We start from the raw sequence: 18,160 nt of genomic DNA, 5'->3' as shown, positions 1-18,160 counted from the left end.
CCTCTTCGAAATAGTGCCATGGGATCTTTTATGTCCACCTGAGAGGGCAGGCGGGGCCTCGGTTTAACGTCTCATCTGAAAGACGGCACGTCTGACAGTGCAGCACTCCCTCAGTACTGCACTGGAGTGTCGGCCTAGATTTTTGCGCTCAAGTCCTAATAGGCTAACATCAAGTATAAATTGCTGGCTAATCTATTCAAGACCTTTTTAAGTACTCGTTTCAAACTGTTAAGATTAAATTGTATGAAATTTGCCTTCAAAATATACGTCTGAACAATTAGAGTTGATTTGTCTAATTACTTCCCAAACTACACGGTCTTTCATTTCTTTGCTTTCCTCTTGCAGATGAGTACCATGTGCTCCCAGATGTCCTGCCACCTGTTCGAGAGACTCACTCCCATAGAGCAACCTTGATTGCTCCTGTTGGCTTCCTGCACAGAGATGATGGACGGTACGGTGGAATGAGAAGCATGGATTCATCTGACCGCGACCGCCCAGTCAGCTACAGTTCTACGTCCTCCTCCGCCTCCTCCAGGGACAGCCACTGCTCCTTAAGCAGCGGGATGACCCTGGTCTCCAACAGCCACTTGGGCCTTGCTGGCCAGGAGAAAGACGCCGGGGCCATCAGGCTGGAGTTAATTCCGACGAGGCAATTGTCCAGCGCGGAGCAGCATGGAAGGAGTAAACCGGGGTGTGCAAATTCTGGAGAGGTAGCCGAGAAGAGGCCTGCAGTCAGTGGGATCAAGAGAGTCGACTCCAGGGGGTCCCATAAGAATCGTGCGACATCCCCAGGGGCAGCGACTGCAAGCCCAAAGCTGCTTTATGTGGATAGAGTAGTGCAGGAAATCCTGGAGACCGAGCGGACCTATGTCCAAGACCTGAGGAGCATTGTGAAGGTATTACTTGTACATTGGATCAAAGTAGCAATCTTATCCTGCGTTCACCAGTTCTGTCAGTCATCCTGGGCTGAATGCATTATATGCCCCTCTCCTCTCTCAGAATATGTTCTCTTTATTATTATGATCAATATCACCCCTATTCATCCAATACACTCTATCCTGATGCATTGAGCCGAATTCAGGTACAAAAAATCATTTAAAAAGGCTAATGGAATGTTGGCCTTTATCCAAAGGGGGCTAGAATATAAAGGGGGGTGGAAGTTATGTTAGTTGTATAAAGCTCTGGTTAGACCGCATCTGGAGTACTGCATTCAGTCCTGGGCACCGCACCTCAGGAAGGATATGGGTGCAGCGTAGATTCACCAGATGATACCAGAGCTTAGAGGGTTAAATTACGAGGACAGGTTGCATAGACTAGGTCTGTATTCCCTTGAGGATAGAAGATTTAGGGGTGATCTAATTGAGGTGTTATGGGGTAGATATAAACTATTTCCTCTGGTAGGGGAGTCCAGAACAAGGGGACATAACCTTAAAATTAGAGCTGGCTGTTCAGGGCTGCTGTTAGGAAGCAATTCTTCAGAGAGTTGTGGAAATCTGAAAAAAAAAACTCTCTCAAAAAGTTGTTGAGGCTGGGTCAATTGAAACTTTCAAAATGGAGATTGATACATTTCTGTTGGATTAGGGTATTGAGGGATATGGAACCAAGGCAGGTAAATGGAGTTGAGGTACAGATCAGCCATGATCTAATTGAATGGCAGAACAGGCTCAAGGGGCTGAATGGCCTCCTCCTGTTACTATTCTCCTGGAAATTGTGTACACTTATATTGAAAACATGCTAAAATCCATATTAATTATATAGCTGTATCGGATCTTCATACATCATATCCATGCCATCGCACTTAAATGAATAAAAAACAAAATCCGACTGGTAAATAAGGGGGTTGACCAAAATGCTGCATTGGATCAGCTGCTCCATTGTTTAATCTTCATCTAAACTGTTCCAAGATGGCCAGGGCTGACTCAGCAATGTTTTGCATCTCCGATGTGAGTTATCTGACCCTCACCATGTGTTAGCTGAAATGTCGTTGACCGATCTTGGAAATTCCTTGGTTCCTAGTGCTGATGAATGATATTGAGATTTTCCTCTGCTCCTTTACAGAAAACACTTTCTCTCTCTCTCCAGTGTCCCTTTTTGTCCCTGCAGTTTGGAATGTCCCCTGGCAAAAGGTGGAACTCCTCCATTGTCAGAAAGAGAACTGGAGTTACCTTTGGTCCATTAGCTCACGTCAGTCCTGCTGAAAGACAACATATGTTGAGTGTACACTGAGTGGGGCCTTTAAAAGGTGTTTACTGACTGTTCTCCATAACAAACAAAGAGCTGGGTGGGGGTAGTCGCCTTTTTAATGTGTCTTTCTTTAAGGATTGTTTTTGAAGATTCATGATCATTGAATCATACAGAACAGGAGGCTATTCAGCCCATCGTGTCTGTGCCAGCTCTTTGAAAGAGCTATCCAATTAGACCCACTCCCTTCCCATAGCCTTGCAAATTTTTCCTTTTCAAGTATATATTCAATTCCCTTTTGAAAGTTACTATTGAATCTGCTTCCACAATCCTTTCAGGCAGTGCATTCCGGATCATAATAACTCTATGTATATTAAAAAAAAATCATCTCCTCTCCCTCTCTGCTTCTTTTGCCAATTATCTTAAATCTCCATCCTCTGGTTACCGACCCTCTTGCTAGTGCACAGCTTCTCCCCATCTACTGACAAACCCCCTCAATTTTGAATACTATTCAATCTCCCCTTTAACATTCTCTGCTCTAAGGAGAACAACCCCAGCTTCTCTAGTCTCTTCACTCATGATCTTGGAAGCATGCTCCATTTCAGTTTTTGTACAGGGAGATCAACACCATTGCAAGTTTGTATTGCATTTGTCTCTTTTTTCCTGCGTATTGGATGAGAAGAAATTTCCTCCAACGAACTATTGGGAAGACTGAAGCCGTTGCCTTTGGTCCCCGCCACACACTCTGTTCCCTGGCCACTGTTTCCATCCCTGACTCTTTTTTGTTCCTGGGATGTGGGCATCGCTGGCAAGGCCAGCATTTATTGCCCATTCCTAATTGCCCTTGAGAAGGTGGTGATGAGTTGCCTTCTTGAACCGCTGCATCAAGGGGTATGGGGAGAGCGGGAATATGGTATTGAGATAGAGGATCAGCCATGACCATGTTGAATGGTGGAGCAGGCTCGAAGGACTGAATGGCCTACTCCTGCTCCTGCTCCTATTTTTCTGTTTGTGTGTGGTGAAGGTACTCCCACAGTGCTGTTAGAGAGGGAGTGCCAGGATTTTGACCCAGCGACGATGAAGGAACAGCAATATATTTCCAAGCCAGGATGGTGTGTAACTTGCAGGTGATGGTGTTCCCATGCGCCTGCTGCCTTTGTCCTTCTCAGTGGTAGAAGGCATGGTTTTCGGAGGTGCTGTCAAAGAAGTCTTGGCGAGTTGCTGCAGTGCATCTTGTAGATGATAAACGCTACAGTCACAGTGCACCGGTGATGGAGGGAGTGAATGTTTAAGGTGGTGGATGGGGTGCCAATCAAGCGGGCTGCTTTGTCCTGGATGATGTCGAGCTTCTTGAGTGTAGTTGGGGCTGCACTCTTCCAGGCAAGTGGAGAGTATTCCATCACACTCCTGACTTATGCCTTGTAGATGGTGGAAATGCTTTGGGGAATCAGGAGGTGAGACACTCGTTGCAGAATACCTAACATCTGACCTGCTCTTGTTGCTACATTATTTATGGGGCTGGTCCAGTTAAGTTTCTGGTCAATGGTGGCCCCAAGGATGATGCTGACAGGGGATTCGGCGATGGTAATGCTGTTGAATGTCAAGGGGCGGTGATTAGACTCTCTCTTGTTGGAGATAGTCATTGCCCGGCACTTGTGTGGCGCGAATGTTACTTGCCACTTTTCAGACCAAGCTCGAATGTCGTCCAGGTCTTGCTGCATTTGGGCATGGACTGCTTCATTATCTGAGGAGTTGTGAATGGAACTGAACACTTTCTTAAGCGGAGCAAGACCGTTCGCAACCTTGGTATTGTGTTTGACCCTGAGATGACCACATATCCACTCCATCACCAAGACTGCCTACTTCCACCCCCTGTAACATCGCTCAACTCCGCCCCTGCCTCAGCTCATCTGCTGCTTAAACCCTCATCCATGCCTTTGTTACCTCTAGACTTGACTATTCCAACGCTCTCCTGGCCGGCCTCCCATCTTCCACCCTACATAAACTTGTGCTCATCCAAAACTCTGCCTGTATCTTAACTCGCTCCAAATCTCATTGACCCATCACCCCTGTGCTTGCTGACCTTCACTGACACCCGGTCTGACACTGCCTCAATTTAAAATCCTCGTTCTTGTTTTCAAATCCCTCTATGGCCTCTCCCCTCCCTATCTAGCCTCCTCCAGCCCTGCAAGCCTTCAAGATCTCTGCACTCTTTGCATTCTGGCCTCTTGCGCATCCCAGATTTTAATCGCTCCAGCATTGGCGGCTGTGATTTCAGCTGCCTTGGCCCTAAGCTCTGGAATTCCCTCCCTAAACCTCTCTACCTCTATCTCCACTTTTAAGATGTTCCATAAAACCTACCTCTTTGATCAAGCTTTTGGTCATTTGTCCTGATGACTCCTCCTATGGCTCAGGGTCAAAAAATGTTTTTTGATATCACTCTTGTTCAGTGCCTTGAGAGGTTTTACTACGTTAATGCGTTCTACAAATGTAAGTTATTTGAGATTGTAAATTGATAAAGCAAGAACTTGCATTTATATAGCACCTTTCTGATCTTCAAGGCGTTCCAAAGTGTTTCACAGCTAATTGTTGAAGTGCAGTCACTGTTGTATTGTAGGAAACGCGGCAGCAATTTACGCACAGCAAGGTCCCACAGACACAATATTAGATGAATGACCAGTTAATCTCTCTGGCAGTGCTGTGTGAGGAATAAACTTTGGCAGGGACACTGGGAGAACTCACCTGTTCTTCAAAATAGTGCTTTGGCATGTTTATCAGGTTTCCGCCCCGCCACAGTACCGAAACGGCTCTTGTCAATATCACAAATGGCATCCTATGTGACTGACAATAGTAAACTAACCCTCCTCGTCCTTCTCGAGCTGTCTGCAGCCTTTGACACAATTGACCACCCCATCCTCCTCTAACGCCTCTCCACTGTCGTCCAGCTGGGTGGGACTGCACTCACCTGGTTCCATTCTTATCTATCCAGTAGTCATAGAATCAACTTCAATGGCTTCTCTTCCCACTCCCGCATTGTTATCTCTGGTATCCCTCAAAGATCTCTCTTTGACCCCCCTATTATTTCTCATCGATATGCTGCTCCTCGGCAACAGCATTAGTTTCCACATGTATGCTGACGACACCCAGCTCTACCTCGCCACCACCTCTCTCAACACCTCCACTGTCTCTAAGTTTTCAGACATTCAGTACTGGATGAGCAGCTATTTTCTCCAACTAAATATTGGGAAGACTGAAACTATTGTCTTCGGTCCCCGCCACAAACTTCGTTCCCTAGCAACTGACTACATCCCCCCCTCCCTGGCAACTGCTTTAGGCTGGACGAGACTGTTCGCACCTTTTGTGTCGTATTTGGCCCCGAGATGAGCTTCTGACCACATAACTGCAACATCACTAAGACTGCCTATATCCACCTCCGTAACATCGCCCGACTCCGCCTCTGCTTCAGCTCATCTGCTGCTGAAACCCTCATCCATGCCTTTGTTACCTCTAGACTTGACTCTTCCAACGCACTCCTGGCTGGCCTCCCATCTTCCAGCCTCCCATCGTCCACCCTCCGTAAACTTGAGGTCATCCAAAACTCTGCTGCCCATGTCCTAACTTGCACCAAGTCTCGTTCACCTATCACCTCTGTGCTTGCTGACGTACATTGACTCCTGGTTAAGCAGTGCCTCGCTTTTAAAAATTCTCATCCTTGTTTTCAAATCTCTCCATGGCCTCGCCCTTCCCTATCTCTCTCAAACCTCCTACAACCCTCCAAGATCTCTGCACTCCTCCAATTCTGGCCTCTTGAGCATCTCCGATTTTAATCGCTCTACCATTGGCAGCCATGCCTTCAGCTGCCTGTTGTGTCCGTGTATAATAAGACACAGACTGCAGGAGAACGGTACAACAGGTGTTTACTCAATGTGGCTCACACTGGAACTGATCTGTACAGATTACTACTCAGTGCTATAAACAGGTGTGGTCACTGCCAGTACTGCAGTATGCATGAGCTGTAAAAGATAGTTCCCCCCTTAAAGGTATATACATTACAATTCTTCCCCTTTTAGATTAACAGTACCATAACACTCATTTAACAATTAAATATCAAACTAATTACAATTAACACTTTTAACATGCAACATTAGCTGAAAATAGTCTATTTATATATTCAGTCTTTGGGGAGGCTTCCTGATCCTTTCTGGATAGCGCCTTTCCCGAGTGTCTTGCTCTTGGTGCGGAGGTGATTCTGGCCCCCTGTCGTCGGTTGGTTCATCCGCTTCCGATGCTACTGTTTCTGGGGTAGATGCGACCTGTACGTCGGGTTCATCAGGTACGTATGGGCAAGGCATGGGGTTGACTTGTTCCTGTGACTCTAGGATCTGGTCAGCATGGCGTCTCACGATGCTCTCCCCAACGTCCACTGTGTACATTAGTGGGCCCTGCCGTGTGCATATCGTTCCTGGCTGCCATTTTTCTGTTCGGTAGTCGCGGGCCAAGACTGGTTGCCCTACATTGAAGCTCCTTGTTGGCTTCTCATGGATGTGCTGAAATTGCTTACTCTCAACATCTCTTCGTACGTTTGGTCTGAGCAAATCCAGGCGAGATCTTAACCTTCGGTTAAAGAACATCATGGCTGGGGCCTGGTTGGTGACTGCATGTGTCGCATTCCGGTAGGCGAACAGGTAATTGTCCACCTTGTGCTGCAGCAGAATGTTGTCATTGTACATAGCCTTTATTGCCTTCTTAAAGGTTTGTACGAACCTCTCAGCCAATCCATTTGTGGCTGGATGATACGGGGCGGATGTGTAATGCCTTACCCCATTCTTTTTCAAGAACCTCCGGAACTCTTCGGACACAAACTGTGGTCCGTTGTCAGAGCAAATCTGTTCTGGCAAGCCATTCCTGGCAAAAATGGTCCGTAGGACTGCAATAGTTTTCTCCGTGGTGGTGGAGGACATTTTGATGACCTCAGGCCATTTCGAGTGCGCATCCACGGCTATTAAAAACATTGAGTCCATGAATGGACCAGCAAAATCAATATGCACCTGTTGCCATGGAGATGAGGGCCACTCCCATGGGTGTAGAGGGGCCTGTGGTGGTGCATTTTGGACTTTCTGGCATCCTGAGCAGCTCTTGGCCTGGTCCTCGATTTGTTTATCGATTCCCAGCCACCACACAAGTCCTGGCTAGGCTTTTCATTTTTACCCCTCCCAGATGACCCTCATGAAGCTCATTGAGCACTCTATCCCTTAACTTGGGTGGAATTACCACTTGGGATCCACACATCAAGGTCCCCCGGCACACTGACAGCTGTTCTCTCCTTGTCGAGAATGCTGGCAACAGTGAGTCGCCATGTGATGGCCATCCCTTCACCGTCAAATCATATACCCGAGACAGTGTCGGGTCATTTCGGGTTTCCTTTTCGATACAAGCGTTAGTTACCGGTAGGTATTCAACTATAGTCGAATGGAATATTTCGACAGGATCCACTGCTGGTGCTTCCTCCGCAGTAGGCAGTGGCAGGCGTGATAGCCCATCAGCATTTCCATGCTGTTTCGTGCCCTTATATTCAATCTCATAGTGGTGCGCCCCTAGAAAAAGTGACCATCTTTGTAGTCGTTGCGCAGTCATCACCGGAACGCCCTTCTTCGGATTAAAAATGGAGACAAGAGGCTGGTGATCAGTCAGCAAGGTGAATTTCTGCCCGTGCAGATAGTGATTGAACTTTTTCACTCCCCACACTAGGCTGAGGGCCTCCCTGTCAATCTGGGCGTAGTTACGCTCGGCTGAGGTTAGTGATCGTGACGCGAAGGCTATTGGCCTCTCTGAGCTGTCCAAGAATTTGTGCGACAGCACCGCTCCAATGCCGTAGGGTGACGCATCACATGCCAACCGAATTGGTAATGCTGGGTTGTAATGGGCCAATACCTCTTTCGATGTGATTAGTATTTTGCTCTTCTGGAAAGCGCGTCTACATTCGTCACTCCACTTCCATGGCACGCCACTTCCATGGCACCCCAGTTTGCAGTAGGGTGTTCAGTGGGCGTAGTATTGTAGACAAATTTGGCAAGAACTTATGGTAGTTTACCAGCCTGAGGAACGACCTCAGTTGTGACACATTTTCCGGTGCTGGAGCCTTGACTACTGCCTCAATCTTCTCTGGGGACTTATGTAACCCCTCTTTATCGATAACGTGGCCAGAATACGAGATCTGTTTTCTAAAAAACTCTCATTTGGGGCGGTTAGCTCGGAACCCATATTCCTGCAATCTAGTGAGCAATGGCGACGCCTCGCGGGTTTCTGTGCGTCTCTCTCTCCCCCCCTCTCCGACGCTGCTCGGCCCCTGAACACCGGCTGCGCTCTGCCCTCTCTCTCTCTCTCCCCCGTCGACGCTGCTTGGCCCTTTGCTGTGCCGCTCGGTCAGGCTCTAGCCTGCCGCTGTCCGGGAAGGGTCTGCGCACTACCTGTTGCCAGCCCATTTCGCTGGACCACCTCGACTGGAAAGCCAAGCCTGGCTCTCGACAGCCTCCCCTGCAATTCTCGAGTCTCTGCTGGATGACTGGGCGGTTGCCCGTGGTCGACACCCGAGTCTCTGGCCTTGACCTCCAATCCACTGATCTCCAGGAACGAATCCCCGGGAGGTGATGCAGAGTTGCAGGTAGGTTCGAGCTTGCCTTGTCGCCAATGTTGTGTCCGTGTATAATAAGACACAGACTGCAGGAGAACGGTACAACAAGTGTTTACTCAATGTGGCTCACACTGGAACTGATCGGTACAGATTACTACTCAGTGCTATATACAGGTGTGGTCACTGCCGGTACTGCAGTATACATGAGCTGTAAAAGATAGTTTCCCCCCCCCCCCCCAACCCCCTTAAAGGTATATACATTACACTGCCTAGGTCCTAAACTCTGGAATTCTTTCCTTCCTCCTTTTGAGATGCTTCTTTAAAAACCTCTCTTTGACCAAGCTTTTGGTCATCTGCCCTAATATGTCCTTATGTGGCTCGGTGTCAAATTTTGTTTGATAACCCTCCTGTGAAGTGCCCTCTGATGTTTTACTACATTAAAGGCGCTACATAAATACCAGCAGCAGCAGACGGAACCTTGGTTGAATAGTGCAGCCAAAATACGGCACCTAGGACAGTAGTACTGCACTGGAGTGTCAGCCTGGATTATGTGCTCAAGTCTCTGGATGGAGTGGAACTTGAACCCATGACCTTATGACTCGGTGAGTGCTACCAACTGAGCCAAGGCTGACACTTTAGGTTAGCTCACTGGACAAAGGAATGAAGTGCTGTTATTCCCTTCACGTATGCAATGCGGGAGGCTTCCTAAAATAAACAATAATTGGAATAAAGCTATCCTGTTGCAGTATTATTGGTAACTGTGTCATGACCTGATGCAATTAAGTTCCTTCTGACTGTCTTATCATTGGCCACAGGTAACCCTGCAGGGGCAGTTCTAAAGTAATATTACTAGTTTGATTCTCTTGGTCCAATTGGTTTTAAAAAAACAATCAAAATAATGCACAGGTTTTTATTTTGGCCCTGACTAGATCACAGACCAAAAGTTCTTTTGAGCTGAAGAAACGTGTTTGCAATATGCTGAAATGTTTGTCTTTTGTACATTTACTAAATAATTGAGGACTCTACGCTATACAAACCGTGTCTTCTAATTCAGTGAGCATCATGCGATTCTTATAATTCCTAATGTCCTGTCCTAAAATCTAATAGTGGGTGTGTTATAGCTTGTTAAAATATCCCACACCATACCAGCTCCAGATACCCAGATTCGAGCTTCTGTTCTATTCAAGGACACTATTCACAAGTCATCTGAGTGAGTTTACAATTGCATTATGAAGAGGAAGTACAGTCATCCACTGAATTAAACATCCACTCCTCCACCACCACCAGCACACACTGGCTGCAGTATGCACTATCTGTTTTGTAGGTTGGTGTGTTCACTAGTATTAAGTTGGAGATCTATGGGAGTGCAGGAATTGACTAATTCCTAACTAATAACTGAGGTCGACTCAGGAGATTAATCAAACAGGTCTTTAATGTAAGACTAAACGAGTTCAAACAGTTTGATGAGATCGATACAGGAGAGCCACGAAAACAGGTCTTAACAAGATGGAGATTCCACGAGGACTGCCTGGGCAGTCACGTGGTTTGCGACGTGACGTCATCACATTTGCCCGCGTTTTCCCGCGCTCTTAAAGGGGCCATGCCCCGTGCATACAAACACTATATACAAAACACAGTAATGTCTAACACAATGGTACAGGCTTAGGCTGGTGTTAGAACATCGTTAAAGGGAATTATGTACAGTTGCCCAGAGTCATTCAGTGGCTCCGCCACAGGAGCAAATTTTTTTTCAGACTGTTTAATGGGAAACACCTACTATCCTAATGAGGCTTGTAATGCTCCCTCCCTTTTACTTATTTGTTTATCTTATTTCTCTCTCTTTCCTTCTGTCACTCTCCCCCTTTTTTCCTCTTTCTTTCTCTTCAACCCACCTCCCCCTGCCAGGTATAGGGATGGTCACAGTTACTGGCATTCAGTGGGAGGTAGTTGAAAGCATGAGAATCTCTGTCCTCTTCGGCAATTGGTTTTACAGTCTACAAATCTTTTTATATAGTCCAAGAACGTTGCCATTGTTTTGCTCAGGCTCCCTGTGGTGCCTCCAATTAGCAAAAGTAGCATCGGCAACTGTTTGAATAAAATTTTGTTTGGGGTCACTGCAACAGGTGGTGACCTTTCGAAGAGCCCTTCACTGGACTGGAAGTATCCTTGCATCTGTCTCTTTGATAGCTGGGGTAGAGCACAGCAAGCTGTGCAGGACAATGGGCTGACTGACCTTCCTTTCTCCTCAAGCTATTAACCTTTATGGACAATGGAAGAACACTTACTTTTGGTGGACCCTCTGCATTTTTAACGATCCAGTTACTTGCTTTAGTTGTGCACTGGCTGGTACCATGTGTTATATCCGAGCAATCATCTTGTGGATTGACTTGATTTGAATTGCAGACTGTCAAATTTACACAAGCAGAATGATAGAATTTTACAGGACAGAAGTAGGCCATTGTGTTTACACCAGCTCTCTGACAGAGCTCTCCACATAGTCCCATTCCCTTTAAAATGTTGTCTTTTCAAATATTTATTAATTTCACTTGTGTCAGCTTTGGTAGCACTCTCGTCTGAGTCAGAAGGTTGTGGATTCAATCACCACTCCAGAGACTTGAGCACAAAATCTAGGCTGACACGCCAGTGCAGTAATGAGGGATTGCTGCACTGTCTGAGGTGGATGTAAAAGATCCCTTGGCACTATTTCGAAGAAGAGCAGAGGAGTTCTCCCTGGTGTCCTGGCTAATATTTATCCCTCAAGCATCATCATTAAAACAGATTATCTGGTCATTATCACATTGTTGTTTGTGGGAGCTTGCTGTGTGAAAATTGGTAGCTGCGTTTTCTGCATTACAACGGTGACTGCAATTCAATAAAATAAGAATACTTTATTGGCTGTAAAGCACTTTAGGATGTCCTCAGATCCTGAAAGGCGCTATATAAATGCAAGTTGTTGTGGAAAATGCATTGACCAGGAATCTAAACCGTTTTGGAGTATTGTATGATTAGTGATGTATTAAAGACCAAGGGGCTAAATTTGCACAGGTTGTGGGTCACTCTGCCCTTCCCTGTGTATGTGGGGTCAGGGCATCTGATGTTCACAGCCGACTGGTGCCCATGCCCCTATGGCCGCATCTTGGGTGCCAACCTGCCCCAAGCTGTCAGCAAATCCAACTTCCCTGCCCAGTGGGGGGTCCTGTCTAGGGCCCCTTCCAAAACAATCAAGTCCTCCAGGAGGCTCCCCTTAGTAAGGGGGCTGCATTATTTAACTTTGGGGGTCCAGGGTTGTACTCTGGTGTGACTCACCTTGCTAGGCATTCCAACTTGCACCGGTCTCTCTCTAGCTGGGGGAAGTGGAACTGTTATCTTTAGTAACAATCTCTGAGAGAACTGACCATGAATCGACCCTCCGTTTGGTTCAGTCTTTCATCACATGAGAGGCTTGATGGATGAGGTGGGACAATGCTTAAACAGAAGAGGCAAAGGGAGGAAGGGGAGTCCAAGAAATGATGGCAGACAAGGATCAGACTTGCAGAACAATAACAGCAATGGAGAGAATATAAAGAAATAAGGAAGAAAACTGAGGCAGGGAGACTTGTAACATCGAACAAGCCTTATAATCCTACGGGAGTCCAAATTGTTTTAATGTTTGGTAAGTGGCAAACATGCAGCCCGTACTTAATGTTGACCAAGTGAACTTAGAGCCATCTTGCTAGTTTTTGTTTCTGGCAGTGGTACAAACACCATTTTGTATTTTGATTACTCAAAAATGTGCACGAGGGTTATCCTAACTGTTATTCACACCAGATCAAAATAAGGGCATTGCTTTTGGTTTCTGATTCTTTCCAATGTACCCAACCCAACAAATTTTCAATGGATTCTGTAGGAAGCGACGAGGTGCAACTTCTGTGGGACTTTACTCTTCTGCGTAAAGATGCTAATTAATTTGAGTGGTACTGAAATGCAAACTGTACGGCCTTTGTCTTTCATTATTGTTATGAAGTTGAAGCACGCAGGATATTTCCTAATGTTCTAAATCTAGTTTTCAACTGTTTCCTTTCTTTGGGTCTGGACAGCAGTACTTTGATGTTGAAGGGGAATTCCTAGTGTGTTTTTTTAAAGTGTTGATGTACAGTACTAAGCAGCGATTGTGTCTTTTAATCTTTGAAAATCAAAGTGTAGATTGAAGGTATTGTCACTGGGAGCAGGTTGAATCCTGTCCAGTTTAGGACTGGTCTACTTTTTGAGTTGGGTGTGGGGGGGAGGGAAGAAGTGTTTAGCCGTGATGGTCTGGCCATCATGGTGTGGGCAGGCATGATGGACCAGATGGTCTTTGTTTGCTTGTCAATTTCACAAGTTTGTATATCCATCACATTAACCTCACTATATTGGATCAATTTAACATCAGATACTCTGCTGCAATTGTCGTGACCGCTTTGATACTTCCTAATACATGGAAAAACCCGTGTATTGAAGTGTCAGAGCTGTGACATCAGTGGACTGGCGCTTTGAACATGTGACTTATTTTGATGTATGACACTCCTGACACTATCCCAGTGCTAAGGTGACGGCATTGGCTCAGTTGGTAACGTCGCGAAGAACAGATGAAGGATGTGTCACTTTCATTACATTCCTTTTGGATACACGATGGCCACAAATGAAGAAGATGCACGCCATTGAGAGGACAGAGCGCTGCTGGCTAGCATGGGCTTAGTTTAGATTTCAGCTTCACTTGTCACGAGGAACATGGTCATGCTTTTGTAGAATACCGAAAGCATTTGCTCGAGCGGTTTTGTGCATTGTAAGAGAGAAAAGGCCTGTTGCGCACACAGGAGGAAACGGAATAGTTCACTGGAAAACAGCAACAATTTGCATTTATATAGCACCTATAACAGAGTAAAATGTCCCAAGGCAGTTCACATGAACGTCATCAGACGACATTTGACATTGAGTCACATAAGGAGATATTTGGACAAGCTTGGTCAAAGAGGTAGGTTTTAAGGAGCGTCTTAAAGGAGAAAAGAGATGGAGAGGCTTAGGGAGGGAATCCCAGAGCTTGGGGACTAGGCAGCTGAAGGCACCACCGCCAAATAGAGGGCGAAGGAAATCGGAGATGTACAAGAAGCCAGAATTGGAGGAGCACAGATTCCAGACGGTTGTTGGGCTGGAGGAGGTTACAGAGATAAGGAAGGGCGAGGCCATGGAGGGATTTGTAAACGAGGCTGAGAATTTTTAAATCAAGGCATTTCTGGACAGGGTGCCAATGTCGGCCAGCGAGCACAGGGGTGATGGAAGAATGGGACTTGGTGTGAGTTAGGGTACGAGCAGCAGAGGACATTCTAATCTTGTAAGATAATCATCCATTACAGACTGTTGTACTGAGTATAATTGGCTCCTTGCCTGGAATGGATGTCACTTGGAAGGTTTGACTGGTACATGTCTTTGTTTTGGCAGCATTGAAAGATTGACTCCAATGTTTTCATTACACAGTCACTGGCATCTTAACCCCTTAATTATGTGCACTTTGCAGGAGACTATGGACTATTAATGAGAGGACCTCCAGATGTTAACACTTTAGCATGAAACACAGACGGAGTAAAGCCTCACCAAGTACCTGCTGCCTCTCGTTATGGCCGCTCAGATCTGCATCTGGTTCTCTTTGCCAAAATTGATCAGGCTGGATGATGTAACCGTGGCAATGGATGGCTTTCAAATGGACTTCACGTGGCCATGTTGTGGTGTCAGCTGTGGCTCAGTAGGAAGTATACTTGCCTCTGGGTCAGAATGTTGTGAGTTCAAGCCCCACTCCAGGGACCTGAGTGCACAATGTAGGCTGACACTCCCAGCTCAGGACTGAACGGGTGCTGCACTGTCACAGGTGCTGTCTTTTGGATGAGATGCTAAACTGAGGCCTCGTCTGCCCTCTTAAGTGGACGTAAAAGACCCCATGGCACTATTTCAAAGAAGAGCTAGGGCGATCTCCCCGGTGTCCTGGCCAATATTTATCCCTCAACCAGCATCACGAAAACAGATTATCTGGTCATTATCACATTGCTGTTTGTGGGACCTTGCTGTGTGCAAATTACCTGCTGCATTTCCTACATTACAACAGTGACTATACTTCAAAAGTACTTAATTGGCTGTAAAGCACTTTAGGACATCCTAAGGTCATGAAAGGTGTTATATAAATGCAAGTCTTTCCTTTTCTGGTTGTGATGTCTCCATGGATAATCGCACCGCCTTGCATGGTACTGATTCACGTGCACCAGGAAGGATTCAGGTTTTAGACTCGGTTTAGGACGAGTTAGCCGATCTCAGCTTGTGCATCGGTCGGGGATAGTACATCACCCCTGGGGTAAGGAGAGGGGGAAATCGACCAGGGTTTCTACTGATGTGACATCCAGTAGGAAGTGTGTGTGCATCGGGCAAGGATGGGATCAAAGGTGACTAATGCTCTCCACAGTCAAATCGTGCTCACTGTCCAGGCTCCCAGGTGGATTTGGCTGAGGTACCAAAGGCTGCCAGCACTTGTGGTGTCGTAGATCAGGGAGGATCAGTGTTTTTGGGTGAGGAGGGGAGAAAATGTTCTTAAAACTTAGTGCCACTACAGTCTTGATGTGGAGGTGTGTGAATACTTGAATTTTGAGTTCATTTTGAGGGACCATTCCAGATGTTGCACTGCCAATCTCAGCAGTGAGTTTGAACCCAAAGCAATGTTGGGAAAGGCCAGTGAAAGTTTTGCCCTGGAGCATCATACAGCAGCTGGTATAAAATAAAATTCCATAGAAAACTGCCTATATTTGTCTAACGCAGTGTGGAATCATTAGCGGCACACTCTACTGGTTGCCATTACATGCATCAGTCAGTTAATTGTTATTTCAAAAATATGTTTTAAATGAACATTGCTGATCAAGTTTAAAATGCGCTCATATGTTTTCTGTCCAATGAAGCACTGTCTTTGTGAGAAAATGGGGTCATTGACTACAGTTCCTGATGATTTCAAACTGTGCTGCATTAAAGGAAAGATTTTCACGGGTGTGCAGAATCAAGTAAAATTCCTTGTGATCTATCCCTACTGTAACTGGCTGCAATAAGTTTTACGTTGAGGGTCAGCATCTTATAACATCCAGAATGCAAGTATTGCGAGATAGTCCATGCAAGGTAGTTCTTCAATTGAAAAGGTGTCAAATTTTGAATTTAAAACAGTGATGTCTCTTTGCAAGTTGATTTTCCTAAACTCGAGTTGGAATTTTATTTTGCATTTTCCTTATTCCCATGCTCTGTTTACTCCGAACCCCCCCCCCCTCCCCCCCAACCAGATGAGTGGACACTCTATTCCTTGGTCACTATTAATGCTGCTCTGGCCCTCTTGATTTTTTTTGAAAGAAGTGACACTTCATAAATCCAGACTTTCAAAAACTTTTCATAAAGATCTTTAGTAAAGGCAGTGAGTGCCCTCAGCAAAACATGGAGATGGATACGAAACTAGCTGAATGGTGCGGGGCAATGGGGTACCGGTTAGGTGGGGTGATGTTGCACTGTATTAATCGAAGAGCCCCAGGGATCAGCACTGGGTCCCCTTAGGAAGAGGAAGCCAAGAAACCACTGAAGGATCTAGACAAAATTTGCGAGTGTGCCGATCTATGATAGACAAAACTTAATGCTGAAAAATGCAAGGTCTTATACATTGGAAGTAGAGCTGTTAGACACTGTGCAGATGATGTAGAGGAAAGGCTGGAAGAGATGCAGGAGTAATTGTAACCCCTACACTAATGTTCAGTCGTTGCGAGGGAGCAATCTGGAAAGTGAACAGAGTGCTGAGCTATAATTACCAAATCAGTAAAGTATAAAGAAAGAACTTGCATTTCTGTAGCACCTTTCACGACATCAAGACGTCCCAAAGTGCTTTACAGCCAATCAAGTACTTTTAGATATGTGGTCACTGTTGTAATGTAGGAAACATGGCAGCCAATTTGCACACAGCAAATTCCCACAAACAGCAATGAAATAAACGACCAGATCATCAATTTTAAGTGTTGGGTAAGGGATAAATGTTGGCCAAGCCACCGGCGAAAACGCCCCGTTCTTTGAATAGTGCCATGGAATCTTTGGCATCCATCTGAAAGGGCAGACGGGACCTCAGTTTAATGTCTCATCCGAAAGACAGCATCTCTGACAGTGCAGCACTCCCTCAGTACTGCACTGGAGTGTCACCTGGATTATGTATTCAAGTCTCTGGAGTGGGACTTGATCCCATGACCTTCTAACTTGGAGGCAAGAGTAAGAACATAAGAAATAGGAGCAGGAGTAGGCCAATCGGCCCCTCAATAAGATCATGGCTGATCTGATCCTAACCGCCAATCTACTATCACAGAACCATCTCCTGAATCTAACAGAATTAGACACACGAAATAGGAGCAGGATCAGGCTACACGGCCCCTGGGCCCGCTCCGCTACCCACAGGGCCATGACCGATCCGAACCTAGACTCATGTCCAAATTCCTGCCCGTTCCCCGTAACCCTTAATTCCCTTTACTTCTAGGAAACTGTCTATTTCTGTTTTAAATTTATGTAATGATGTAGCTTCTACAGCTTTTTGGGGCAGCATATTCCATGGACCTACCACCCTCTGAGTGAAGTAGTTCCTCCTCATCTCAGTTTTGAAAGAGCAGCCCCTTATTCTAAGACTATATGCCCCCTAGTTCTAGTTTCACCCATCATCTGGAACATCCTCCCCGCACCCACCCGATCCAACCCCTTCACAATCTTATATGTTTCAATAAGATCGCCTCTCATTCTTCTGAACTCCAATGAGTAGAGTCCCAATCTACTCAACCTCTCCTCATATGTCCATCCCCTCATCCCCGGGATTAAGCGAGTGAACCTTCTTTGTACTGACTCGAGAGCAAGTATGTCCTTTCTTAAGTATGGACACCAAAACTGTACGCAGTATTCCAGGTGCGGTCTCACCAATACCTTGTACAACTGAAGCAATACCTCCCTATTTTTATATTCTATCCTCCTAGCAATGAAAGCCAACATTCCATTGGCCTTCTTAATCACTTGCTGCACCTGCATACTAACCTTTTGAATTTCGTGCACCAGGACCCCCAGATCCCTTTGTACTACAGTACTTTCCAGTTTCTTGCCATTAAGATAATAACTTGCTCTATGATTTTTCCTGCCAAAGTGCATAACCTCACACTTTCCAGTATTGTATTCCATCTGCCAAATCTCTGCCCACTTACTTAGCCTGTCTATGTCCCCTTGCAGGTTTTTTATGTCCTCCTCACTCACTACTTTCCCTCCCATCTTAGTATCATCTGCAAACTTTGATATGTTACACTC

The 18,160-nt window shown here is 45.9% G+C and overlaps 1 protein-coding gene across 3 annotated transcripts in view; it reads left to right on the top strand.

The window, feature by feature from the left end:
• Window positions 1–18,160, top strand: part of LOC147121518 (pleckstrin homology domain-containing family G member 1-like) — a 276,360-nt gene that overhangs the window by 180,112 nt on the left and 78,088 nt on the right. For all 3 annotated transcript variants that reach the window (XM_085981837.1, XM_085981839.1, XM_085981838.1), the window contains exon 3: window positions 346–896. In XM_085981837.1, coding sequence (XP_085837963.1) covers window positions 346–896 — 551 coding nt within the window. The remainder of the gene's footprint in view (window positions 1–345; window positions 897–18,160) is intronic.

The sequence above is a fragment of the Somniosus microcephalus genome, chromosome 3 (assembly GCF_052327205.1).
Source record: "Somniosus microcephalus isolate GS21.2 chromosome 3, FLI_Smic_1.0, whole genome shotgun sequence".
Taxonomy (NCBI): domain Eukaryota; kingdom Metazoa; phylum Chordata; class Chondrichthyes; order Squaliformes; family Somniosidae; genus Somniosus; species Somniosus microcephalus.
Note: the sequence above shows the minus strand (reverse complement) of the source record. Positions and strands in the feature narration are given on the sequence as shown.